We start from the raw sequence: 26,503 nt of genomic DNA on the forward strand, positions 1-26,503 counted from the left end.
CCCTCAGGGACAGGCTGTGGTGGAACGGGCCAATTGCACTTTAAAAACCCGATTGTCGGCTGGGCGCGGTGGCTCACGCCTGTAATCCCAGTACTTTGGGAGGCCGAGACGGGCGGATCACGAGGTCAGGAGATCAAGACCATCCTGGCTAACACAGTGAAACCCCGTGTCTACTAAAAAAATACAAAAAACTAGCCGGGCGAAGTGGCGGGCGCCTGTAGTCCCAGCTATTCGGGAGGCTGAGGCGGGAGAATGGCGTAAACCCGGGAGGCGGAGCTTGCAGTGAGCTGAGATCCGGCCACTGCACTCCAGCCTGGGTGACAGAGCGAGACTCCGTCTCAAAAAAAAAAAAAAAAAAAAGATAAAAACCCGATTGTCTAAACAGTCTGAACAACAAAAGCATAATTTAACTACCCCCCATTCCCAAATACATTTGGCATTATTTACTTTAAATTTTTTAAATGTTCCTAGAGATAATAATCTAACTGCAGCCGAACACCATTATAAAGGCAAAAAATTCTCCCTAAATGAAGGCAAGCAAGTGTTATGGAAAAACTCCCAAACCAATACCTGAGAACCTGGCACAATTATAATGTGGGGGAGAGGATATGCTTGTTTCACCGGGAGATCACCAATCCCCTCTCTGGATACCCACTGGGAGACTCAAGCTTCATGTGAGTACTGACGATGAAAACCACAGGGAAAAGACATTCACATCACAAACCGCCCTCAGACGTGGTGAGATCTGTGCCAACTCCTTAGAAGCTGGCACACCAAATCACAAGAGGTCTAATTCAATCCCCCCTAATGGCAATGGAGACCCATGTAACTAATCCCCCTTCTGATTAACTTTCTTTTTCTCCTTACAAACCTAAAAATCTCACCATTTCTATTAGCCTGAAAATAACATGCCTCTGTTCTTCTCTTCCTCCTTCAGCACTCAATCTCACCTACAATAGGTTTTATTTAATGATTCTCCTCCTTTTACTTTCTGTCTCACCAGTTTCCTTTCACACCGATTTACCTGCTGCACGAAATTATTCTTGTTGGGATTATGTGCCTTTTCCTCCACTTATTCGACCTCTCACCTCGACCTGCTGATCTGCATGGGAAAAAAGAGACAGCCCGCTGCATTGCAGGCTGCTGGCCAGATCCCACAACACATAAACACACAAAAGAACAGCTAAGCTAATTAAAAGAGAAACCAGGAAAAAAAAAACACACACACACACACAAAAATTATGAAAAGAGAACAAAAGCACTTTTAATATGCCTTTTATCACATTCAATGTAGTAACAGAGACTCAGTCACTTCTTACCCTACTTCATTTCCCCACTCCCCATCCCATCCATGAAAAGGGAAGAGGGTGATCCACAACTAACGAGTTAAGTCACTGTCCTCTGGCTGAAGACGGAGTGCAAAGGGAAGCTCGTCTCTGACACCATAATTATAAAATGCACCACACTTAGACACAGGAGTCTTGTAACCCTGATTCTCATCTGCATAATTTAATTTTACATTAATTACATTGTAAAGAGAGGAAGCAACACATCATCACTTCATCATCACATCCAATCAACTCACCACTCATCTGCACCCAGGGTTCCCCTTCATCTTCATCACTGTTTCCCTCCCTCATTCTGTACACAGCTCTCATTCTCACCTTCTCTGAAACTAGAATAGACTGGCATGGTGGCACATGCCATGGTGGCACATGCCTGTCATCTGACTCCGTGAGAGGCTAATGTGGGGATCACTTGAGGCCACAAATTTGAGGCTGCTGTGTGCCACTGCACTCCAGACTGGGCCCCAGAGTGACACCTGTCTCTTAAAAAAACAGTTTGGAGTCAGAGACATATTGACTCACAAGCGTAACTTCAAATGCATTACAAACTCAGATACAAAATATCTCCCCTAGTTTGTTTCCTTTTCTAGAATTTGCCAGATACCAGGGCACATTAATGAATGACTTTCATATATGGTTTTTCTGATCAGGTTTACAAAGAGCTAAACGTTCATCCAGATGTGGTCTCTGAACAATCCCTGCTGCCCAACATCACTGACAGCACGGGACCCACACCCCATCTCCATCCATGTCTGGTGTGAGCCCTTCCCAGGACCATGCCCAGGGGAGCCTCTTCCTAACCTCATTCACTAGGTTATAGGAGATGGAATTTAAGTGAAGATGACAAGGACTGAGAAAAGGCATGGGTGAGTGCCAGCAAACGTGTGAGGCAGGACGCTTCAGACTCACAGAAGACTGGCTACCACAATACCTGGCATTTCAGAAAGGAAAGAGGCAGCGGAATCCACCGAGGAATATCACTCACCTGAGGAAGAGCCATCCCTGGATCCTTTTCTTTCCTCTTCTTGGTGGCTTCCTCATGTAACATGAGTCTTTGGAAATCCTGTGTGTGAAAAAAAATCAGAGATTTAATGTTTAGAAATCACTCCCTCCTTTCCTGTGACAAAACACACACACAGGGGAGACCTTACCCTGGAGACGGATGGTCCTCTGCTGCCCACGGTCCCAGAGATCATGCAGAGATAAGAACGTGCCACGGGAAGATCTACAAGGGTAATTTTGACCCGTTTTCAGATCTTGCTCCCTCCTGGAAAAGTCCACACACACGCTGCAGCAGGAGAGAGACCTTCAGGGCACAGATCTGCCCTAACCAAACCCCATGCAGAGCACAGTCCCCTCACCTCCCTGTGGATCACAGGCTGATCTCAGCTCTCAACATGGAGGAAACTGCCTTGACGTTCAATGCTGGAGGCAGATGAGAATCACCTGTGTCATTGTAGGTATTGCTGAGGGTGGGTCCCATACTGTGAAAATAGCAATCTCTGATAAAACAGCATAAAAGATGTATTTGCAAAATGCCTGAGAACCCCAATGTAAAGTCAGGGTTGAGCTCCACTCAGAGGGCACCAGCCCAGCACAGCCCCACCTTCTGGCTCTGCTCTCTGCTTAGAGACTTGTCCTCACCAGGATCCAGTGAACAGCGAAGGAGCAAAAAGAATCACACAGAACAGGCAACATGGACCAGAGGTGGGGGTGAAGGTGGAGTTGTCATGACAAATGGGGGGCTATGGGAGAACAAAGTTCTCCATAGTAAAAGTGATGTCAGAACAAAGACTTGGGGAAGAAACTCTGCTTGTCACTTGCAGCTCAGTGGCCAAAGAGTCCTAGGCAGAGGGACAGCACAGTTGAAGGCCCTGAGATGGGAGAAACCTCAGTCCCAGAAAAAGGAAAGAGGCCTGCATGGCTGGAGCAGAGAAAGCGAGAGGGACGCATGCAGGAGGTGAGGTTAGAGGGGTCCTGGGAGCACAGATCCATAGGGATGAGGTCTCCAAACATTTTTCCCCCACACCTCAAAAGAAGGTTGGAAATGATGTATTTTCTCACTCCTTTTATGTATACATGCAACTTTCTCTTTACAGTATAAATTACAACACTTACAAATAATATAATTTATCTCCCATACTTAAAATACATGCTGTCAAGTTTGGCTAAGTCCCCGGAAGTACACAGTCACCCTCATCTGAGATCTGTAGGACTGTAAGGGAATGTGTTTGGGAGTTTAGGAAGTCACTTATGGGCACGTGAATGTGGAGATGCCAGTTTGATATCCCAGCAGAGAGCTGAGGAGACAACAGAACACAGGATTGTAGAGCTCAGGGAAGAGACCTGCAGGGGACATGGAGCCGCGTAGGTGGGTTAAAGCTGCGAGATGAGATTAGGAAAAGCAGTTTGTGTGGACAGAGACAAGGAGAGGTTCAAGACGATTTGAGTCTAATCCCCTGTTTTTTCCATTCTGGTATTTGTGTTTTTTACATTTTGGGAGGACAGGAATCCATTTAAAATTCAAATTACACCTGAGCATTACCCTCTCCTACAGGAAAAGCCACACACTATTTGGTGAAGTATTTCAGGGGTCAGTGTCACTCTGACTGAGCTTTTCTGGTCTTATTCCCCACCTGTACATTACAGGTTGTGTCAGTTGTTCCGAGCAGGAGACACTTCACTAAGGTATCCTGAGAAGCTCTGAGTTGAGTCAGGAGGTGTGGCTGATTCCCATGTGATGGCTGGAAGTGCCAATAGGCTGTGTTGGTTTTCCTTCTCTAGAAAATTCCACAATGGGCCAGGCATGGTGGCTAACCCTGTAATCATAGCATTTTGGGAGGCTGGAGTGGGTAGACCATTGAGCCCAGGAGTTTGAAACCAACCTGGGAGACTTGGTAAAACCCCGTCGCTACCAAAAGTACAGAAAATTGGCCTGCTGTGGTGGTGTGCATCTGTGGTCTCAGTTATCTGGGAGGCTGACTAAGGTGGATCACTGGGCCTGGGAGGTGGAGGGTGCAGTGAGCCAAGATCATGTCCCTGCACTCAAGTATGGGTGACAGAGTGACATTCTTGTCTCAAAAAGAAGGAAAAAATTTCAGTACCATTTTATATACCTGAGCAAATGAAGTGTCTCTTTCAATGTCTAAGGTTCTGATGGCACGAATCCTAAACATGTAATTATTTTCCCAGAAAAATGATTGTGAAACGTTCAAAATAAACACAATTGTGAACACATAGCCATAAGTGTTTAAAACACTGAAAAAGAAGCAGCGGTAAAAGGAGATCTGAGCAAATGTTTTCTTCATGAACACATGGGCTCCAGTGGAACAAGGTTCCAGGTCAATCCAGCCCATCCTTCAACATCTGCAAATATTATGGACCAGAGGAACATGAGGGGAACGATGACGTAGAAGCTCACAGCTCACCATTTAATCAGATGACATAAATAAAATGGAATCATGGCCACTTGAACTAAATTTTGATGTTAGCATAAAGTTCCGTGATATCTTTATCAAGTACACATTGAAACAAACTAATCATTTATCAGGTACCAGAAAATGTTTCCAATATATGATACAGACTAGAAAGCATGCAGTCCTCAATGTAACCTGAACACAATACATTTCAGAGAAAAACCATTAATAATGGTTAAAAAAAAATCTAATAAAATGTGTGGTCAAAGAACAAATTTTTCAACACATATCATAGTTGGAAAACAATGATGTGACCCCTTAAGATTCTACCAAAGCTTATTTGAGAAGCAGTTTTATTTTATTTTATTTTATTTTGAGACAGAGTTTTGCTCTGTTGCCCAGCTGGAGTGCAGGTGCACGATCTCGACTCATTGCAACGTCCGCCTCCTGGATTCAAGCGATTCTCATGTCTCAGCCCCCCGAGTAGCTAAGATTACAGGTGGCCACCACCATGCCCAGCTAATTGTTGTATTTTTAGTAGGGATGGGGATTCAGCATGTTATCCAGGCTGGTCTCAAACTCCTGACTATTCTTTCTGCTGTTAGCTGTCAGTCCTCTTCATCGCAGCACAAACAAGATTTATTTTTGTCTGTAAAACTGATGTGAATGGTCTACCTGCCACTCCATGCATCACTTTCAACATTGTCTTGTCTCAACTTAAAATGAGTTATCCATTTACAAACTAATGATTTCTTTTGGGCATCGTCCCCATAACCTTTTCACAAAGCATCAATGATTTAATTGTCCCTCTACCCAAACTTCAGCATATTCATTTCTTGAGACACTATCTCACTGTCACCCCAGCTGGAGTGCAGTGGCATGATCATGGCTCCCTGCAGCCTCTACCTCCTGGGCTCAAGCCACCCTCCCACTACAAACTCCAGAGAAGCTGAACCAGCAGGCATGTGCCACCATGCTCAGCTAATTTTTGTATTTTTTGTAAAGAAGGGGTTTCACCATTCTGTCCAGGCTGGTCTTGAATACCAGGGCTCATGTGACCTACCTGTCTTGATCTCTGAAAGTGCTAGGATTACAGGCCTGAGCCACTGCATCTGGTCTCATTGTAAATTCAACGTTTCTTCTTCTTTCAATTTTAGCAGAATTTACATTGCTTTGATGGATTCTCTTTTCAAACTCATCTTACCCTTCTGAGTGCCTCAAACTAGACCCTGTTTACACATAACAAATTTGTACCATTTTATTTTGGTGCAAAAAAATGTGATGTCATGCACAATTTTCTCATAATATGTATTTTTCATGAACTTCTTGAAGACCCCTTGTACTAGCAAACTGTATTCAAGACGATATAAAAAGGATTGTAGATATTCAAGTGCCACTTATTTCTGGGATGTAAGGATGGTTCAACATATTCAAGCAATTCAATGTGATATTCCACTTGAACAGAATGAAAGATGGAAACCACATCATCTCAATACATGGAGAAAAAGCATTTCACAAAATTCAACGTCCAGTCATCATGGAAATCCTAAGCAAAATAGATAAAGAAGGAAATTTACCTCAACAATACAAAGACAATCCATGAAATGACCACAGTGGAAATAACCAATCAGGGAAAATGGAATGCTTTTCCTGTAGGATCTCACATGATGCAAGAATGCTCCACCCCTTCTATTCAATCAATACTGGCTGTCCTAGCCAGAGCAATGAAATAGCAAAAGAAATCAAACTCATCCAAATCAGAAAGAAAGAAGTAAAATCCTATTTGTTTGTAGACGGCATGATCTTCTGTGAAGAAAATCACAGTCAACCAAAGTACAACTGGAACACATTCAGTGTATTTGCAGAATAGAATAACAGCACCAAAAATTAGTTTAATTTTCATACATTAACAATAAATAATTTTAAAAGAAAATTAAAGGCCGGGCGCGGTGGCTCAAGCCTGTAATCCCAGCACTTTGGGAGGCCGAGACGGGCGGATCACGAGGTCAGGAGATCGAGACCATCCTGGCTAACACGGTGAAACCCCGTCTCTACTAAAAAATACAAAAAACTAGCCGGGCGCGGTGGCGGGCGCCTGTAGTCCCAACTACTCGGGAGGCTGAGGCAGGAGAATGGCGTGAACCCGGGAGGCGGAGCTTGCAGTGAGCTGAGATCCGGCCACTGCACTCCAGCCTGGGCGGCAGAGCGAGACTCCGTCTCAAAAAAAAAAAAAAAAAAAAAAAAAAAAAAAGAAAATTAAAACCACTTCCATTTGCTAAAGAGCTTAAAGTAAGAAACATTTAGGAATAAACATAAAGGTGAGAAGCTTGTACCTTGAAATCTACAAACATTGATCAAAATGATTAAAAACATGTATAAATACATACACAACCCATATTGATTGGAAAAATTAGTATTGCTCAATGATTACATAACCAAATGTGATTTAGATTCAATACAATACCCATAGAAATCCATATAACTTTTTGTTAAAAAAACAAAAAACAGGCCAGTCATGGTGGCTCACACTCATAATCTCAGCACTTTGGGAGGTGGAGACAGGTGGATCATAAGGTCAGAAAATCAAGATCATCCAGGCGAACACGGTGAAACCCAGTCTCTACTAAAAACACAAAGAATTACCCAGGCATGGTGGCACACACCTGTAGTCCCAGTTACTTGGAGACTGAGGCAGGAGAATAACTTGAACCTGGGAGGCGGAGGTTGCAGTGAGCCGAGATCATGGCACTGCACTCCAACCTGGGTGACACAGCAAGACTCCATCTCAAAAAAAAAAAAAGAAATGAAAATACAGGCCAGGAAAAGTGGCTCCCATCTGTTGGCCAGGCTGTTCTCAAACTTTTAACCTCCAGTGACCTACCTGTCTTGGCCTCTCAAAGTGCTGGCATTACAGGCATGAGCCACAGCACCCAGCCCAATCCTCTTAACATAAACAGTTTAATGTCAACTCATGCTTGAACTCAATGTTAAGCCAACTCAAACTCAGGTCAATGCTTGTTTGACTGTAATGTCAATTAACGCTTGATGGTTTGCTATACTCATCACATTTGAAATAACTGTCTCCAAAATGAATTTTCCGATGTTCTGTAAGGAGCGACCTCAGACTGAAGACCTTACCACACTGATGACATTTGTAAGATTTCTGTCCAGTACGGATTTCCTGATGCCAATTGAGATGTGAACGTGAAGTAAAGGCTTTGCCACAATCATCACACGTGTGAGGTTTCTCTCCTGTATGAATTCTCCTATGTTTTGCATAGGATGAAACTTGACTGAGGACCTTGCCACAATCATGACATTTATAAGGTTTCTCTCCAGCATGAGTTTGACAAAGAACTGCAAGATATGAACGATGTCTGAAAAATTTGCCACATTACACTTGTAAGATCTCTCTTCATTATGCATTCTCCAATGATTTGTAATGATTGTAGCATTACTGAAAACTTTGTGACAATCATTACATTAGTTAACTTTCTGTATACTATGGATTGCTTGATGGTGAATCAGTGGTGACTGCCCACTAAAGACTTTGCCACACTCATTACACTTGTAAGGTTTCTCTCCAGTGTTATTTCTGGTATGTTTTGACAGGTGTGAATCACTCCCAAAAGCCTTGTTACAAACCTTACATTAGTATGGTTTTTCTCCAGTATGAATTATCCTTTCAAGCTGTGATTTGTGACTGAAAACTTTGTCACAGTCTTCACATTTTTAAGATTTCTCTGCAGTATGAAGTCTATGATGACTTGCAAGGTGTGATTGTTGATTAAAAACCATGCCACAGGCCGGGGGCGGTGGCTCAAGCCTGTAATCCCAGCACTTTGGGAGGCTGAGACGGGCGGATCACGAGGTCGGGAGATCGAGACTATCCTGGCTAACATGTTGAAACCCCGTCTCTACTAAGAAATACAAAAAACTAGCCGGGCGAGGTGGTGGGCGCCTGTAGTCCCAGCTACTCGGGAGGCTGAGGCTGGAGAATGGCGTGAACCCAGGAGGCGGAGCTGAGATCCGGCCCCTGCACTCCAGCCTGGGAGACAGAGCGAGACTCCGTCTCAAAAAAAAAAAAAAAAAAAAACCCATGCCACATTCACTTGTAAGGTTTCTCTCCAGTATGAATTGTCTTTTGAATTAAAAGGTGTGAATTTTGACCAAAGGTGTTGCCACATTCATTACACTTCTAAGGTTTCTCTCCAGTGTGAATTCTAGGATGTTTTGCCAGGTATGAATTATATGTGAAAATCTTGTCACAAACCTTACATCTGTATGGTTTCTCTTCAGTATGAATTTTCTTATGTGTTTCAAGGTTTCATTTGCGACTGAAAACTTTGTCACATTCTTCCCATCTGTAAAGTTCTCTCCAGTATGAAGTCTACGATGATGTGCAAGAGTTGCTTTTTTGATTAAAAACCTTGCCACATTCATTACACTTGTAAGGTTTCCCTCCAGTATGAATGGCTTTATGACCTACAAGGGTTGAATTGTGATGGAAGGTGTTGCCACTCTCATTACACTTTTAAGGTTTCTCTCCACTATGAAGTCTACGATGGTATACAAGGTTTGACATCTGACTGAAAGCCTTGCCGCACTCATTACACTTGTAAGGTTTCTCTCCAGTATGAACTCTCTGATGCTGTGCAAGGTGTGCTTGTTGATTAAAAACTTTGCCACATTCATTACACTTGTAAGGTTTCTCTCCACTATGAAGTCTATGATGGTATACAAGTGATGACATCTGACTGAAGGTCTTGCCACACTCATTGCACTTGTAAGGTTTCTCTCCAGTATGAAGCCTACGATGGATTATAAGGGATGATGTCTGACGGAAGGTCTTGCCACACTCATTACATTTGTAAGGTTTCTCTCCAGTGTGAACTCTCTGATGTTGTGCCAGGTGTGAATCCCTCCGGAAAGCCTTGTCACAATCCTTACATTTGTATGGTTTCTCTCCAGTATGAATCCTCCTATGTCTTTCCAGGTGTGATTTGCGACTGAAAACTTTCTCACATTCTTCACATTTGTAAGGTTTCTCTGCAGTATGAAGTTTATGATGACATGCAAGGTTTGCTTTTGTACTAAAAACCTTGCCACAGTCATTACATGTGTAAGGTTTCTCTCCAGTATGAACTCTCTGATGTTCTGTAATGCATGAATCACTCCGGAAAGCCTTGTCACAAACCTTACATTTGTATGGTTTCTCTCCAGTATGAATCCTCCTATGTCTTTCAAGGTGTGATTTGCACCTGAAAACTTTGTCACAGTCTTCACATTTATACGGTTTCTCTGCACTATGAAGTCTATGATGCCGTGCAAGAGTTGATTGTTGATTAAAAACCTTGCCACATTCATTACACTTGTAAGGTTTCTCTCCAGTGTGAATTATACTATGTTTTCCCAGGTATGAATTATATGCGAAAGCCTTGTCACAAACTTTACATTTGTATGGTTTCTCTCCAGTATGAATCCTCTTATGTCTTTCAAGGTGTGATTTGCGGCTGAAAACTTTGTCACATTCTTCACATTCAAAAGGTTTCTCCCCAGTATGAAGTCTACGATGGCGTGCAAGGGTTAATAGTCGATTAAAAACCTTGCCACATTCATCACACTTGTAAGGTTTCTCTCCAGTGTGAATTATAGTATGTTTTGCCAGGTATGAATTACACGTGAAAGCTTTGTCACAAACCTTACATTTGTATGTTTTCTCTCCAGTATAAATTATCTCCTGTGCTTCAAGATGTGATTTGCGACTGAAAACTTTGTCACATTCTTCACATTTATAAGGTTTATCACCTGTATGAAGTGCCTTGTTAATGAAGAGGGATGAATTGTGACCAAAGGTCTTGCCACACTCATTACACTTGTAAGGTTTCTCACCAATGTGACATCTACGATGGCATGCAAGGTATCGCTTCTGATTAAAGACCTTCCCACATATATCACATTTACATTGTTTCCCTTCTAAGTGGATTATCTGATGTTTTTTTAAAAGTGAGCTACAATTAAAGGATTTGCCACTCTCTATATAATGGAAAGATTTTTCTCTCATGTGTACTTCCCATTTTTGTGTGAGTAATGAAGAATGGAGGGAATTATTTCCATACTTATTAGAAATACGGGTTTTGGGCCTAAAAGAAATTCTTTGGGATGTTGAAACTGAGGAAGCATCGTTGAAAGATTTCACAACTTGATTATCAATTTTCCCTTCAAGCTGAAATATGTGCAGTTCAGGCAGATGTGAATGGAAGCTTGATCCAAGCTGATCTTTAATAGACTTGTTTCCAGCATGCCTTTGATCATGTCGGTCTGTACTACCAGTCAACTCTTTGATTTCTGTCATGGGTGCTGCATGACCATTTGTTTCATCTTCTTTCCACTGCAACTCGAAGCCATGAATGTCTTTCTCAATTTTCTGGAAGCAAAACTCTCCAGTGTGATGACTTGCTTGTCTTTGCACTGTCCTGATGAGGATGACTTCTGTATTGCCTTGCCCTGTTGATGACAACGTCTTCAACATGCATTTGGAAGAGATATCTACAAAATTTAAACACCAATAGGTTTCCAATTAAGTACAGATGGTATATAATACTGAAATGTGTAAAAATGACATGAAAAACAATACTTATTTTAAACTTCCCAAACATGATCTTCAATGCTTATGAACACAAAAGCAGTAAGATACTTTAATAAATAAAGGGCAATTACATGTACTTCAAATCATTTCTACAGAAGCCTATTCCCAATATCATGACAAGACACTGACAGGGCACAAACATGTGTGAGTCTAAAGAAAGGAGTGTTTTTCCACTGTGACCCTAAAGTGTATCAGTTTGCAAAAAAACACATCACTGTCACATCAAAATATAAAAATATATATCTTCATATTTACAGCATATTTAGTGTATACAAATAAATGCTAAAGAATCACACAATATACCATATTGGTAAATAATCCACAACATGCTGTTGTAAGGAGAACCAAAATCAATGGAAATTCTGTATTGTCAAACAATCATAGCACTGACAAGATAACAAAAGATTACAAAAATTAGCCAGGTATGGCAGCCTGCACCTGTACTCCTAGCTATTCCAAAGGCTGTGTCACAAGAATTGCGTTAAGCCAAAAGGCAAAGGTTTCAGTGAGCCAATATTACACCACTACACTCCAGCCCAGGTGACAAAATGAGCCTCCATCTCAACAAAAAAAAAAAAAAAAAGAAAAAGAAAAAGAAAAAAGGCAGGGTGTGGTGGCTCGTGCCCATAATCCCAGTACTTCCAGAGGCCGAGGTAGGCAGATCATCTCAGGTCAGGAGTTTGACCATCCCGGCCAACATGGAGAAACCCTGTCTGTACTAAAAATACAAAAACTAGCCAAGTGTGGTCGCAGGCGCCTGTAATTCCAGCTACTTGGGAGGCTAAGGCAGGATAATCGTTTCAACTCAGGAGCCAAAGATTGTGGTGAGTTGAGATCACACCACTGCACTCCACCCTGCGTGACAGAGTGAGATTCCATCTCAAAAAAAAGAAAATGTTAATGCGGTATTTTTCTGAATAACTGTTACAAAATTACCTATATCCATGTGGAAGAGGCATGCTGGGACTTTTTTTCAATTTTATATATTTTTATTTTTTTCAGATAGAGTCTCGCTCTGTCACCCAGGGTGGAGTGCAATGGCATGATCTTGGCTTCATGCAACCTCCGCGCTGGGGTTCATATGAGTCTCTTGCCTTAGGTCCTGAGCACCTGGGATTACAGGCACGTGCCACCATGCTCAGCTAATTTTTGCATTTTTTAGTAGAGATGGGGTTTCACCATGTTGGCTAGGCTGGTCTCAAACTGCTGACCTCAGGTGATCCATATGTCTCGGCCTCCCAAAGACATGGGATTACAGGCTGAGCCACTGCAACCTGTGGCACTTTGTGACATTAATGGGGGAAGTGTGTCAGTTATATTGCATACCACATACCAAAAACTCACATGTAAAGTCATAAAAATCAATTAATCAAATACTGCAATCCATGATAAAACAAGCCAGAAAATAATAAGTAGATTTATACAGATTGAAGAATTCTAAACAATTCCCTCTTAAGAAAAGAGCCAAAACTTGTACTTACCATAAGCATACAACATAAGACCTGAAATACATGTTAAGGTGATATATGAGGTCAAGAAAATACACAGCATTATAAGGAATGAGAATTGACTAACAGCCGGGTGCAGTGTCACAGGCCTGTGATCCCAGCACTTTGGCAGGCTGAGGCAGGTGAATCGTGAGGTCAGGAGTTCAAGACCAGCCTGGACAACATGGTGAAACCCCATCTCTATTAAAAATACAAAAAAATTAGCTGGTCGTCATGGAGGGAGCCTGTAATCCCAGGTACTTGGTAGTCTGAGGCAGAAAACCTTTGAACCTGGGAGGCGGAGGTTGCAGTGAACCGGGATCGTGCCATTGCACTCCAGCCTGGGTGACAGGATAAGACTGTCTCAAAAAAATCAAACAAGATAAATAACTACTTCTCAAATAAGCTTCGGTAGATTTGATATTCTCTAATAGGATGTTCCTGCAGATGCAGACCTTGAGAGGACTGAGTCATGGGTGTTGACTACTCGTGAATAGGACCAGTGCATTTATAAAGAGACATTAAAGAGCTCATTGCCTGTTCCTCTTTCCACCATATTAGGACACAGCAGGGAGATGGCTGGGCTAAACCATGAAGAATGCTCTCACCAGGAACTAATTTGGCTGGCACCTTGCTCTTGGATTTCCCACTTTCCAAATTCAGGAGAAATAAATGTCTGTGTCTTAAGCCTCCCAGTTTAAGCTATTTCCTTTTTTGTTTGTTTTTCAGATGGAGTCACGCTCTATCGCCCATGCTGGAGTGTACTGGCAGGATTCTCCTACCTCAAGTGATTCTCCCTCCTCAGTCCATAGTTTCACTCTGTCACCCGTTCTGGAGTTCAGTGGCATGATCTTGGCTCACTGCAACCTCCACCTCCCGGGTTCAAGGGATTCTCCTGCCTCAGCCTCCCAAGTAGCTGGGATTACAGGTGCACGCCACCATACACAGCTAATTTTTGCATTTTTAGTAGAGATGGGGTTTCACCATATTGGCCAGGCTTGTCTCGAACTCCTGACCTCAAGTGATCAACCCATCACAGCCTCCCAAAGTGCTGGGATTACAGGTGTGAGCCACTGCACCTGGCCCATTTTTGGCATTTAGTACATTCAGTGTTTCAACATGTTGGCCAGACTGGTCTCAAACTCCTGACCTCCAGCAATCTACCCACCTTGGTCTCTAAAAGTGCTGGGGTTAGAAACGTGAGACACTGGGGCTGGCGAGTCTAAGCTATTTCTGACAGGACAGTGAAATGACTGAGACAGGAAAAAGAGCGTCTCATCATTAACATCACTGAAGGTGACAAATCTAATTAAACAAAGGAAGTTAAGAGGCTGTACTGTAAAACTTGCAATATTTGAAGCCATCTACTAGCACTAACATGTTTTTAAAACCTTGAGACAGGTCAGGTGCAGAGGCTCACGCCAGTAATCCCAGCATTTTGGGAGGCTGAGGCGGGAGGATCACTAAGTCAGGAGATTGAGACCATCCTGGCTAACAAGCTGAAACTCCATCTCTACTAAAAAAACACAAGAAACTAGCCTGGCATGTTAGCACTCACCTGTAGTCCTAGCTACTTGGAAGGCTGAGGCAGGAGAATTGCTTGAACCTGGGAATTGGAGGTTGCAGTGAGCTGAGATGACACCACTGCACTTTAGCCTGGGTTACAGACTGAAACTCTGTCTCAAAGAAACAAACAAACAAAAAAAAATGAAAGAAGGCTAAAGACTAACTCCAGGCCAGGTGTGGTGGCTCACGCCTGTAATCCCAGCACGTTGGGAGGCCGAGGCAGGCAGATCACAAGGTCAGGAGATCGAGACCATCCTGGCTTACACGGTGAAACCCCGTCTCTATGAAAATCCAAAAAATTAGTCAGGCATGGTGGCAGGCACTTGTAGTCCCAGCTACTGGGGAGGCTGAGGCAGGCGTGAACCCGGGAGGTGGAGCTTGCAGTGAGCCAAGAACGCACCATTGCACTCCAGCCTGCGCAACGAGCGAGACTCCATCTCAAAACAAACAAATAAACAAACAAAAAAAACAAGAGTAACTCCAACCCACAAGTCTATATAAAGTTCTCCAGGCTGGGTGTGGTGGTTCACACCAGTAATCCCAGCATTTTAGGAGGCTGAGGGGGGCAGATCACGAGGTCAGGAGATCGAGACCATCCTGGCCAACCAACATGGTGAAACCCCGTCTCTACTAAAAATACAAAAATTAGCTGGGTGTAGTGGCGCATGCCTGTAGTCACAGCTACTCAGGAAGGAGAGAATTGCTTGAACCCAGAAGGCGGAGGTTGCAGTGAGCTGAGATCACACCACTGTACTCCAGCCTGGGTGATAGAGTGAGACTCCATCACAATAATAATAATAATAATAATAATAATAATATAAATAAATAAATAAAGTTCTCCAGTAAATGTGAAAAAAAAGACAGATAGTCCAGGTGTGGTGGTTCATGCCTATAATCCCAGCACTTTGGGAGGACGAGCCAGGCAGATCAACTGAGGTGGGGAGTTTGAGACCAGCCTGAGCAACAAAAAGAAACCCTGTCTCTACTAAAAATACAAAAGTATATGGACGTGGTGGCGCATGCCTGTAATCCCAGCTACTCAGGAGGCTGAGGCAGGAGAATTGGTTGTACCTGAGAGGCAGAGGTTCCAGTGGGCTGAGATTGCAGCATTGTACTTTAGCCTGGGTGACAAGAGCAAAACTCTGTCTCATAAATACATAATTAATAAAAGGACAGATACAGAAACTGGCATATGTATACCTCTTCTTCATAACTAAACTTTTTTTCACATTATTTAAAATAAAAGGCAGAAAAACACTGTACATATGTTAACAAAAATGCAACATACACAGAAATAATTCTGACATAAATAAAAAAAAAATGTTCCAGTGGAGACGAAGTAGTTTTTGCAGGTTATGGAATTTTTTTGTTCTCTTTTTGAAAAACGGAGTTTCACTCTGTCTCCCATGCTGGAGTGCAATGGTGCAATCTCGGCTCACTGCAACTGCCGCCTTCCAGATTCAAGAGGCTCTCCTTCCTCAGCCTCCTGAGTAGCTGGGATTACAGTCACCCACCACCACGCCTGGCTAATTTTTGTAATTTTAGTAGACACGAAGTTTCAACATGTTAGCCAGGCTGGTTTTGAACTCCTCACCTCAGGTGATCTGCCTACCTTGGCCATCTAAAGTGCTGGGATTACAGGTGTGAGCCACTGCACACATCCAGGTTATGGAAATTTTAAGTTTCTTTATTATGCTATAACTTTAAGATGTTTAACATACCTGCAACAATAACCTCTGCCCAAATATCTAAAGAACTAAAAGACAAAACTATTTAAAATAATAACAATGATCAGGCATGGCAGTTTGCACCTGTAATCCCGATGCTTTGGGATTCTGAGGCAGGTGGATCACTTGAGATCACAAGTTTGAAACCAGCCTAGCCAACATGGTGAAACACTGTCTCTACTAAAAACACAAACATTAGCTGGGCATGGTGGTAAGAGCCTGCAGTTCCAGCTACTCAGGAATCTGGGGCACAAGAATGCTTTGAGTCCAGGAGCCAGAGGCTGCAGTTAGCCCAGATCGTACCACTGCACTGTAGCCTGGGCCACGGAGTGAGACTCTGTCATAAAAAAAGAAAGAATAGAAAGAAAGAAAGAGCACAGAGATAAGCAGGTGCAAAGAAAGATGCCCTTTCAGAGATATGAGGATTGAAACTTTTCTTTTCCCACAGAATTCTCCCACTTGCAGAGTTTCCCCACACACTATTGGAAGGTGGAGCTTCCACTCTGCCCATCTGAGCTCTTACCTGCCTTTACACCTGTAATACATTCCCTCCCAGCTGGATATTTTTGCTATTTTCACTTCACTCTCCACAGTCCTGGGCTCTTTCCCTTGCTCCAACATGGAGACAGCAGGTCAGAAAGAGATTCCTGCTTATAAAAAGAAAGGACCATGATGTGCTGGAGCTTTTCTAGAGTCCCAGCCCATGTTTCAGTAGGAAAGAAAACATTACAGATGGATCTAGGAAAATATTTCACAAATTCCTCTACTGACTGCTTCCTTCTGAATGCTGAGGGAGCATTGTAATATGTGATATGTGGACATCGAGCTCTCTCCAAGAACTACCGAATTGAAAGCACAAGAAAAGCAAACAGGAAACTGGATATGTTTAAAGTCTGCCATAAGATTTGTTTTTGTTTTCTGAGACAGTCTTGCTCTGTCACCTGGGCTGGAGTGCAGTGGTGTGCTCTTGGCATCATGAAGCTTTTCATGTCAAAATCAATACGGCTTCCATTTTAGTCAAGTAAGTGTGGGGCTTCCAAGAGGCAACAAGAGAAAAGGCAAAGATATGCAAGGGCACATCCCCAGGAGGGAAGTTATCCTCACCCAGGGAGACCAGGTTCCTATAATTCTCCAGCATCACGTCTCTGTATAGAGTCCTCTGAGCAAGGTCCAGACATTTCCACTCCTCCTGAGAGAATTCTATGGCCACATCCCTGAATGTCAACAGACCCTGGAATGAAAACACATTTTAAGGAAATGGTTATGGGAGGAGTTCTCATCTTTACCAAAAATGAGAAGAGGAGAGAGGGGAAAGCATGGATTTAGTTGTAGTGAATGTTCTGACAAATCCGAGGAAGGTGACCCAGGGGACGGCGCCACATGATGTCTTTATTATAGTTTTTGAAGAAGTCCAGGCACACTTTCAGTATGAAATTCCTATGTTTGTGAGAAATACAAGAAATAAACAAATGAAAAATCAATGTTGGGTTCCTGTTATAAAAATGTTCAGAACTTTTATTGACACACCAAGTGACATTATCTAGATGAGAGAGAGCACGACTGATGTCTTAAAAGATGACAATGCCCACAGTAAAAGATAGGCTGGGCACAGTGACACATGCCTGTAATCCCAGCTACGCATGAGGCTGAGGCAGGAGAATCGTTTGATCTGGGGGGGCAGAGGTTGCAGGGATCCCAGATCATGTCACTGCACTCCAGCCCGGGCAACAGAAACTCCATCTCAAAAAAATAAAAAAAATAAAAAACGTTAGCTGGGTGTGGTGGGAGGCACCTGTGGTCCCAGCTACTTGGAAGGCTAAGGAGGGAGGATGGCTTGACCCTGAGGGTGGAGGTTGCAGTGAGCTACGATACCGCCAGGGGACTCACGCCTGGGCAACAAAGCGAGACCGCGTCCCAAAATAAAATAAAGTACATGAAAACAAAATTACTCAAAGTACAAAAATCAATTGTGTATATATAGGTTCACAAAATAATAAAACCTACAGAGACTCACAAAAAACTAGATGTTAATACAAAGGGTTGTCATTTGTCCTAGATTTTCAAAATATATACGTGGGTATACATGTATTTGTATGTATATGTGTGTGCACATGTGTGGGGATGTGTATATACATATATAAAGTTTTTAAAAATATAAAAAGTAGCAAATTTTGTTTAACTGAAGAGGAATCTCATCTTGCTGGAAAAGGACACTTTGGCAGTCGGGCGCAAGGGGGAATCTTGTGGGATCTAAGAAAACAGGAAATGCCCCATCTTAGAGGAAGCAATCACCTTTCACCTGCCTGACCTGGAGGAATGTTCAGATATCTGTAGGAATGCAGGCGTGCGCAGAGGCAGCCACTATGGCACTCTTTATACAGAGAAAAATCGCAAAGGAGCCAGTTTCCACTGCAGATGTCAAAGAGCAAGCTAGCCATGTTTACTAACATGACAACATGTAAATTCACAACTAGCAAAATCAAATATGAAACCAAAATATTTACTGGAACATAAAGAAGAAAACAAGACACTGGGGTCTACTTGAGGGTGGAGGGTGGGAGGAAGGAGAGGAGCAGAAAAAATAACTATTATGGGCCGGGCGCGGTGGCTCATGCCTGTAATCCCAGCACTGTAAGAGGTCGAGCAGGTGAATAACCAGGTCAGGAGTTCAAGACCAGCCTGGCCAAGATAATGAAACCCCTTCTCTACTGAAAATACAAAAGAAAAAGCCAGACGTGGTGTAGGCTGCTTGTAATCTCAGCTACTTGAGAGGCTGAGGCAACAAAATGCTTTAACCCGGGAGGCGGAGGTTGTGGTGAGCTGAGATCATGGCACTTCACTGCAGCCTGGGTGACAGAGTGAGGCTCTTTCTCAAAAAAAATAAAAAAATAAAAAAAAAAAAAAAGGAGTCTGAGCGGCGGCGGCAACAGCAGCAGGAGCTGCAGGCCACTAGGGCTCCGGCAGGGGCGGCGGCGCCATCTTGTGCCTGGGGCCCATGGAGACGCCGGGGATGGTGTCCCGGGGGCGCAGGGGACGAAAGGAATGGCCTGGAGTGTGAGGAAATGGAGCCTGAGGAACTGCTGCTGGAGCCCAAGCTGGAGCCCCAGTCTGAAGAGAAGCCGCCCCGGCCCCACGCCCCACGCCCCTCGCCCCTCACCCCTCGCCCGGGAGCTCCGGGCCCTGGGCCTGGTTCGGGAACCCCTGCAGCCAAGAGGAAGAGGAAGAGCCGGGACTGGTCGAGGGTGACCCAGGGGACGGCGCCATTGAGGACCCAGTGCTAGAAGCTATCAAAGCGGGAGTCAGGAGGATGGAGGAAGAAGCTGAGAAGCTAAAGGAGCTACAGAACGAGTTAGAGAAGTAGATGAATATGAGTCCAGCTCCAGGCAATGCTGGCCCAGAGATCATGTACACTGAGGAGAAGATGGAGGCTGATGCCCGTTCCATCTATGTTGGTAATGTGGACCATGGTGCAACAGCAGAAGAGCTGGAAGCTCACTGTCCTGGCTGTGGTTGGGTCAACTGTGTTACCAAACTCTGTGCCAAATTTAGTGGCCATTCCAAAGGGTTTGCATATATAGAGTTCTCAGACAAAGAGCCAATGAGGACTTCCTTGGCCTTAGATGAGTCCCTATTTAGAGGAAGGCAAATCAACGTGATCCCAAAACGAACCAATACACAAGAGAATCGCTTGAACCTGGGAGGCAGAGGTTGCAGTGGGCAGTTCGCAAGATTAGGAAATGGAAACCATCCTGGCTAAAAAGGTGAAACCCTGTCGCTACTGAAAATACCAAAAAAGTATCTGGGCGTGGTGGCACTCGCCTGTATTCCCAGCTACTTGGGAGCCTGAGGCAGGAGAATCGCTTGAACTGAGAAGGCAGAGGTTGCAGTGAGCCGACATCACACCACTGCACTCCAGCCTGGGCTGCAGAACAAGATCCCATCTCAAAATAATAATAATAATAATAATAATAATAATAATAAACCGGCATGGTGGCACACACCTGTGGTCCCAGTTACCTGAGAGGCAGAGGTTGGGGGATGGCTTGAGTCTGAGTGTGGAGGTTGTAGTGAGCTAAGATCATGCCACTGCACTCCAGCCTGGGCAACAGAGTGAGACCTTGTCTCAAAATAAAATAAATATATGAAAACAGCATTATTCAAAGTACGAAAATCTACTCTGAAAATATATGCTCCAAAAATAATAAAACGTGCAAAGACTCACAAGAAATTAGACGTTAATAAAAAAAAGTTGTCATTTTCCCCAGATTTTCAAAATATGTATGTGTGTGTATATAGGTATGTCTATGCATAGATATGTGTGTATGTATGTGTATATATATATTTATATATATAAAAGTTTTTAAAATATAGAAGTAGCAAGATTTGTTTAACTGAAGAGGAATCTTGTCTCAGTGGAAAGGATACTTTGGCGGTGGGAGGAAGGAGAGGAGCAGAGAAAATAACTAGTGGGCCCGGGCACAGCGGCTCACACCTGTAATCTCAGCACTTTTGGAAGCCGAGGCAGGTGGATCACCTGAGGACAGGAATTCAACACCAGCCTGGCCAACATGGTGAAACTCTGTCTCTACTAAAAATACAAAAATTAGCCAGGCATGGTGGCTGGCACCTGTAATCCCAGCTACTCAAGAGGCTAAGGCAGGAGACACACTTGAACCCAGGAGGCGGAGGTTGCAGTGAGCTGAGATCATGCCATTATACTCCAGCCTGAGCAACAAGAGCAAACTCAATCTCAAAAAAATAAATTAAAAAAAAAATTATTGGGTACCAGCCTTGATACTGGTGTGATGAAATAATTGGCACAGCAAACTCCAATGACGCAAGTTGACTTCAATAACAAACCCTCACATGTAGCCCCAAATGTAAAGTAAAAAAAAATATGAAAAATTTTCTTTAACTTACAACAGAAGTTTTAAAGTCTCATAAAGATGCAGAAATACGCGTGTACAAGACTTGCACAGAACACTTGGCACAGTTACACTTACAACACTTGGCACAGAACTGACAGTAGCAATTCCCAGCGAGGTTGGAAGGAGGGTGGAGGATGTGAAAGGGAAAGGAGATGCCTTGTGGCCAAGGGTCTAAGCTGCAGCTTTGCTTGGAGTTTTACCACAAAACAAATGTGTACATCATGTGACGTTTAAATATAACCATTTATATTTAATAATAACTGGTGGGGATGGGCATGGTGACTTGTGCCTGTAATCCCAGCACTTTAGGGGGTTGAAGCGGACAGATCACCTGAGGTTAAGAGATCGAAGCCAGCCTGGCCAACGTGGTGAAACCCCGTTTCTACCAAGAATACAAAAAAATTAGCTGGGCGTGGTGGCACGCACCTATAATCCCAGCTACTAGGTGGGCTGACACAGGAAAATCGCTTCACCCTAGGAGACAGAGGTTGTAGTAAGCTTAGATTATGCCATTGCACTCCAGCCTCGGCAACAAAGCAAGACTCCATTTCAGAAAAATAATAATAATAACAATACGCGGAATGAGAATACAGCTTTATCCTCTTGGATAAAATAGTACTGCTTCCATATTTGAGAAAAATTGCAACCATTTTTACCAAAAACACTTGTTTCACAAGCCCCTCCACAGTAACACCACTGTCTTCATGAACGTAATGTGCTAAGAATGGTTTAATGAACCTCCTGCTATTATTACATTGATTTCATATTCTTAAAATAATGAAGGAATAGGCCAGGCACAGTGGCTCATACTTGTAATCTCAGCACTTTGGGAGGCGAAGGTGGGCAGATCACCTGAGGTTGGGAGTTTGAGACCAGCCTGACCAACATGGAGAAACCCCATCTCTACTAAAAATACAAAATTAGCTGGGCGTGGTGACACATGCCTGTAATCCCAGCTACTCAGGAGGCTGAGGCAGGAGAATCGCCTGAACCCAGGAGGCAGAGGTTGCGGTGAGCTGAGATCATGCCATTGCACTCCAGCCTGGACAACAAGAGCAAAATATTGCCTCAAATAATAATAATAATGATGATAATAATAATAATAATAAAGGAATCATTCATTATTCATATCTACGTATGAACTTTCCATTCTAATTAGTAAGATTTTTGGAGTCAGAAACACAGTAACTCATTCAATTACCTAAAAGTGTAGTAAAAACTCAGGCAGAAAACATTTCTCCATGTTGGTCTCCTTTTCTGGAATTTACCACATACTTTGTGCACATTAATACGTGACTTCCAGTGGCAGCTGCTCTAATCCTGGTCCACAGAGAGCTAAACGTGCATCCACATGTGACCCCTGAACAATCCCTGCTGCCCAACAGCCCTGACACCACGGGACCCTCACCCCGTCTCCATCCATGTCTGGTGTGAGCCCTTCCCAGGACAACAACCACTGCAGCCTCCTTCCAAGTTCATGCCACTGGGTCACAAGAGACGGAATCTAAGCGAGATGAGAGGGACTGAGGGAAGGCATGGGTGAGTGTGAGCAAACCTGTCAGGCAGGACGCTTCAGACTCAGAGAAGATTCCCAACTCCAAGGCCCAGCGTTTCTGAAAGGAAGGAGACAGAACAATCCACCGAAATATCATCTCACCTGAGGAGGAGCCATCCCTGACTCCTCTGCTTTCCTCTTCCTCTTCCAGGTTTCTTCCTCACATACCAAGAGTCTTTAGAAGTCAGTCCTGAATGTCAAAAATATGATGTTTATTGCATAGAATCAACACATCCTTTCCCGGTAACACAATGACACATACACAGGATACATCACCCTGAGGAAATACGGTCCCCTCTGCTGCCCACTGCACCAGGAACAAAAAATTCCTACAGGAAAACTCCTGCTCTGCTCCTGGAAAAGCCCCCCCCCCCCCACACACACACACACTGCAGCAGTGGGGAGCTGGGCTGGGATGAGCTCCCGTTCAGGAGATCTCTACCAAAAATACAAAAACTTAGCCAGGTCTGGTGGTGCACGTCTGTGTGTCTGTGGTCTCAGCTACTTAGGAAGCTGAGGTGGAAGGATCATTTGAGCTCAGAAGTTTTAGACCAGCCTGGCCAACATGGAGAAACCCTGTCTCTACTAAAAATACAAAAAATGGGCTGGACACGGTGGCTCACGCCTGTAATACTAGCACTCTGAAAGGTCGAGGTGGGTGGATTACTTGAGGTCAGGAGTTCAAGACCAGCCTGGCCAACATGGTGAAACCCTCTCTCTACTAAAAATACAAAAAGTAGCCAGGCTTGGTGGGCATCTGTAATCCCAGCTACTCAGGAGGCTGAGGTAGCATAACTGCTTGAATCTGAAAGGTGGAGGTTGCAGTGACCTGAGATCATGCCACAGCACTCCTGCCTGGGCGGCAGAGTAAGACTCAAAAATAAAATAAAATACAAATACAAATACAAAAATTAGCAGGGTGTGGAGGCACATACCTATAATCTCACCTACTTGGAAGGCTGAGGCACAAGAATCACTTGAACCCAGGAGACAGAGGTTGCAGTGAGCCAAGATCACGAGACTGCACTCACAGCCTGGAGGACATAGTGAGAGTCTGAAAAAAAAAAAAAAAGTACATTTCTGATGGGATTGACACAGAGATAAGAAAACCTGAGTAATGTAATAGACACTGACAGGCAGAGGGAACTTTAGATGGGGGTGGGAGGCCATGGGAGGCATCTCTGAGCCTAGACCTGAAGGAGAAAGGGACAGTGCCATCTTCATTTAGAAACATAGAATAAAAGCGGAGACAACGACCTGAGACAGGAAGGGTTTTGACGTCTGAAAAAAGAGAAAAGCAAATGTGACTGGGGCAGAGGGAGCCGGGAGATGAGGGCAAGCTCCCAGGAGGAGGCTGGACACTGGCAGGGGCCCTGGACACAGGGCTGTGGAGCCACAGTGAAGAGCTGGACTTTTGTCCCGGGGAACACAGGAAGCCAGTGGGAGGTTCCCTGCCAGGGACTGACACAACCTGCTTTAGACGTAGCTGTGATATCCTCATACAGACAAAGGCCTCTGAAGATGGTCTCTGTTTCTGAGTCTACCACTCTGTTTCTTCCATTCTTCTGCTTTTTTTTTTTTTCTTCATTTTTGGTTTACTGCATCCCATGGAAAATTCTAATTACAACTGGGCACTCCCCTCTCCTAGAGAAAAAGCCATGCCCACACACCGCCACTATTTTGCCAATCATTTCAGGGGTCAGGGTCACTCAGGTTGAGCTTTTCTGGTCTAGCCCGTCATCATCAAGCTGCAGGCTCACCGGGGCTCAGAGCAGGAAACATTTTCACCAAGTTACCCCGAGAAGGTCTGAGATGAGTGAGAAGGTGTGCCTGAATTCTTACATGGGGGCCTGGAAGGGCTAATGGGATGGGTTGGTCTTATCATTCCCATCCTTAAAATTAAGAGAAGTGTCTATCATATACCTGGGTTAAAGAAAATTCTTTTGAAAAGTTCTGATGAAAACTGACTCCCAACATTGAATTCTTCCTTACAAGGAAATCTCAGTAACATTTATAAAATGCAGAAGTGTAAACACACAGCTATTGACCTTGAAAACAGGGAAACAGGGTCAGCTGTAGAACTAAGACATAAGCAAAAATTTTCAATCAAGAATACACGGGTGGACAGCTGCGGTGGCTCACACCTGTAATTCCAGCACTTTGGGAGGTTGAGGTGGGTGGATCACCTGAGGTCAGGGGTTTGAGATCAACCTGGCCAACATGGAGAAACCGTCTCTACTAAAAATACAAAAACTACCCGGGCTCAGTCCTCACAATTTATTTAACCTCTTGTTGCTCCTCCTTCCCAAGCTTTAGATCGTCCTCAATCTCCATAGATTTCTGCCTCTATACCATCTCTGCACCTCCTCTGCTCTCACTATTAAATTCTCTCTTCCCTGTTATAACCTCCTGGACCTAATCTGACACCCCAGATCCCCAGGTGTCCTCCCTGCTGTGGTTCTCCCTCTGTTCTCCTTGCCACCAGCACCACTCTGCTCTGTTTGTCCTGGCTCCAAATCCCTCCTCCTCTTCCTCATTCTGATGAGCCTCCACATTTCTGCCCCTCTCCATACCGTGCTGTCTGTCCTTCATCTCTCTGTACATCTAGCTGTTCTCTACATTTCTGCAGTTGCTTTTCTCCTGCTTTCTTATCTTTTTTTCACTTTCGCTGTCTCTTGGCAAATCCCTCAACTATCCTCTACTTTGCTATCTGTATGGGTCTTCCTCATTCTTCTTTTCTCTGTCTCTTGTTTTCTACTGCTCTCTCAGTCCCTCTCTCTGTCTCCTGATCCCTTTGGCCCACACAATCACACGAGGGTTTGGAGGAAGACACCGGCATCTCGGAGGAGCGCATTTTCCAAGAGCTGGATCTGGGCAGGCAAGAACACCCCATATCACAGGACAGGCACCGGGCACCTCTACAGTGCGGGCCCAAGGGAAGCGGTGACTGCGGAGGGAAGACCTGGAGAGCAGCGGGGCCCAGCATGAGGAGGAGGGAGGTGGGGGGCAACGACGCCTTCAGACAAGGGTGGGATCCGCAGGATCCCAGGACCAGACAGAGAACGCGGCCTCCCCGGGACTGGGGTCAGGGTGCTGTGCTCCAGCAACCGACGAGGGTGAGGCTGGGAGGCGCGCAGAGAGGGAATACACCTCTCGGATGAGGACTTTAAAAAGCGCAGTGCGGGGCCAGGCGCGGTGGCTCACGCCTATAATCCCAGCACTTTGGGAGGCCGAGGCGGGCAGATCCCGAGGTCAGGAGATCGAGACCATCCTGGCTAACACGGTGAAACCCCGTCTCTACTAAAAAATACAAAAAATTAGCCGGGCGTGGTGGCGGTGCCTGTAGTCCCAGCTACTCGGGAGGTTGAGCCAGGAGAATGGCGGGAACCCGGGAGGCGGAGCTTGCAGTGAGCCGAGATCGCGCCACTGCACTCCAGCCTGGGCGACAGAGAGAGACTCCGTCTCAAAAAAAAAAAAAAAAAAAAAAAAGCGCAGTGCGGAAGGAGTCAAAACACTGTTTTGAGCAGGTAAACTACGCGATAGGAAGTGTATACAATGCCCTGTAGCAGAAAGACCGAGGACGAGACCAACCTCAGGGCGACTTTAAACCTAAAAAGAAGGGACTTCCGGACTCCCAGGAGAACATCTCCATTTGCTCTGAGTGAAGGAAGAAAGACGAGAAATTCCAGGTCTGTGGGGACCCCACATCCCATGTACAGAAGTGCCGCGACCTGGGGAGCGCAGACTTAATACAACACAGAGCAAAACTCACCGGCGCGGTGCGACCCTCACTCCACGGGATCCGCTTCCTGGTCTGCGCGCATTTGCG

The 26,503-nt window shown here is 44.4% G+C and overlaps 2 protein-coding genes and 1 pseudogene across 3 annotated transcripts in view; 1 reads left to right on the forward strand and 2 right to left on the reverse strand.

The window, feature by feature from the left end:
- Window positions 1-2,613, reverse strand: part of LOC106994839 (uncharacterized) — a 33,808-nt gene extending 31,195 nt beyond the window's left edge. Inside the window, exons 1-2 of the mRNA XM_077981271.1 lie at window positions 2,498-2,613; window positions 2,332-2,409 (exon numbers count right to left, since the gene is read on the reverse strand). Of these exons, the coding sequence (XP_077837397.1) occupies window positions 2,332-2,409; window positions 2,498-2,542 (123 nt within the window). The 5' untranslated portion in view covers window positions 2,543-2,613. The remainder of the gene's footprint in view (window positions 1-2,331; window positions 2,410-2,497) is intronic.
- On the reverse strand, window positions 1,243-26,490 carry ZNF28 (zinc finger protein 28). 2 transcript variants are annotated; one of them, XM_015124775.3, is made up of 6 exons: window positions 26,447-26,490; window positions 23,610-23,728; window positions 22,777-22,864; window positions 17,296-17,422; window positions 2,498-11,311; window positions 1,243-2,409 (listed from the first exon to the last, which is right to left on the reverse strand). In XM_015124775.3, exons 3-5 carry the CDS (start codon window positions 22,789-22,791, stop codon window positions 9,297-9,299), a joined length of 2,157 nt encoding a protein of 718 aa, XP_014980261.2. In that variant the 5' UTR covers window positions 22,792-22,864; window positions 23,610-23,728; window positions 26,447-26,490; the 3' UTR covers window positions 1,243-2,409; window positions 2,498-9,296. The 2 variants fall into 2 exon arrangements, with proteins under 2 accessions (XP_014980261.2, XP_028695219.2); XM_028839386.2 differs by lacking the exons at window positions 17,296-17,422; window positions 22,777-22,864; window positions 23,610-23,728; window positions 26,447-26,490 and adding an exon at window positions 14,457-14,572.
- LOC100431057 (polyadenylate-binding protein 2 pseudogene) lies at window positions 19,106-21,330 on the forward strand (annotated as a pseudogene).
- Window positions 26,491-26,503: the final 13 nt, after the last annotated feature.

This window comes from Macaca mulatta, chromosome 19, assembly GCF_049350105.2.
Source record: "Macaca mulatta isolate MMU2019108-1 chromosome 19, T2T-MMU8v2.0, whole genome shotgun sequence".
NCBI classification, from domain to species: domain Eukaryota; kingdom Metazoa; phylum Chordata; class Mammalia; order Primates; family Cercopithecidae; genus Macaca; species Macaca mulatta.

Bases quoted from the DNA above. Each gene is read 5' to 3' on its own strand.
- ZNF28 (XM_015124775.3), bottom strand. The intron at 11,312-17,295 runs GTGAGGATAACT...TAAATTTTGTAG, and splicing joins TAGGAACCTGGTCTCCCTGG to ATATCTCTTCCAAATGCATG.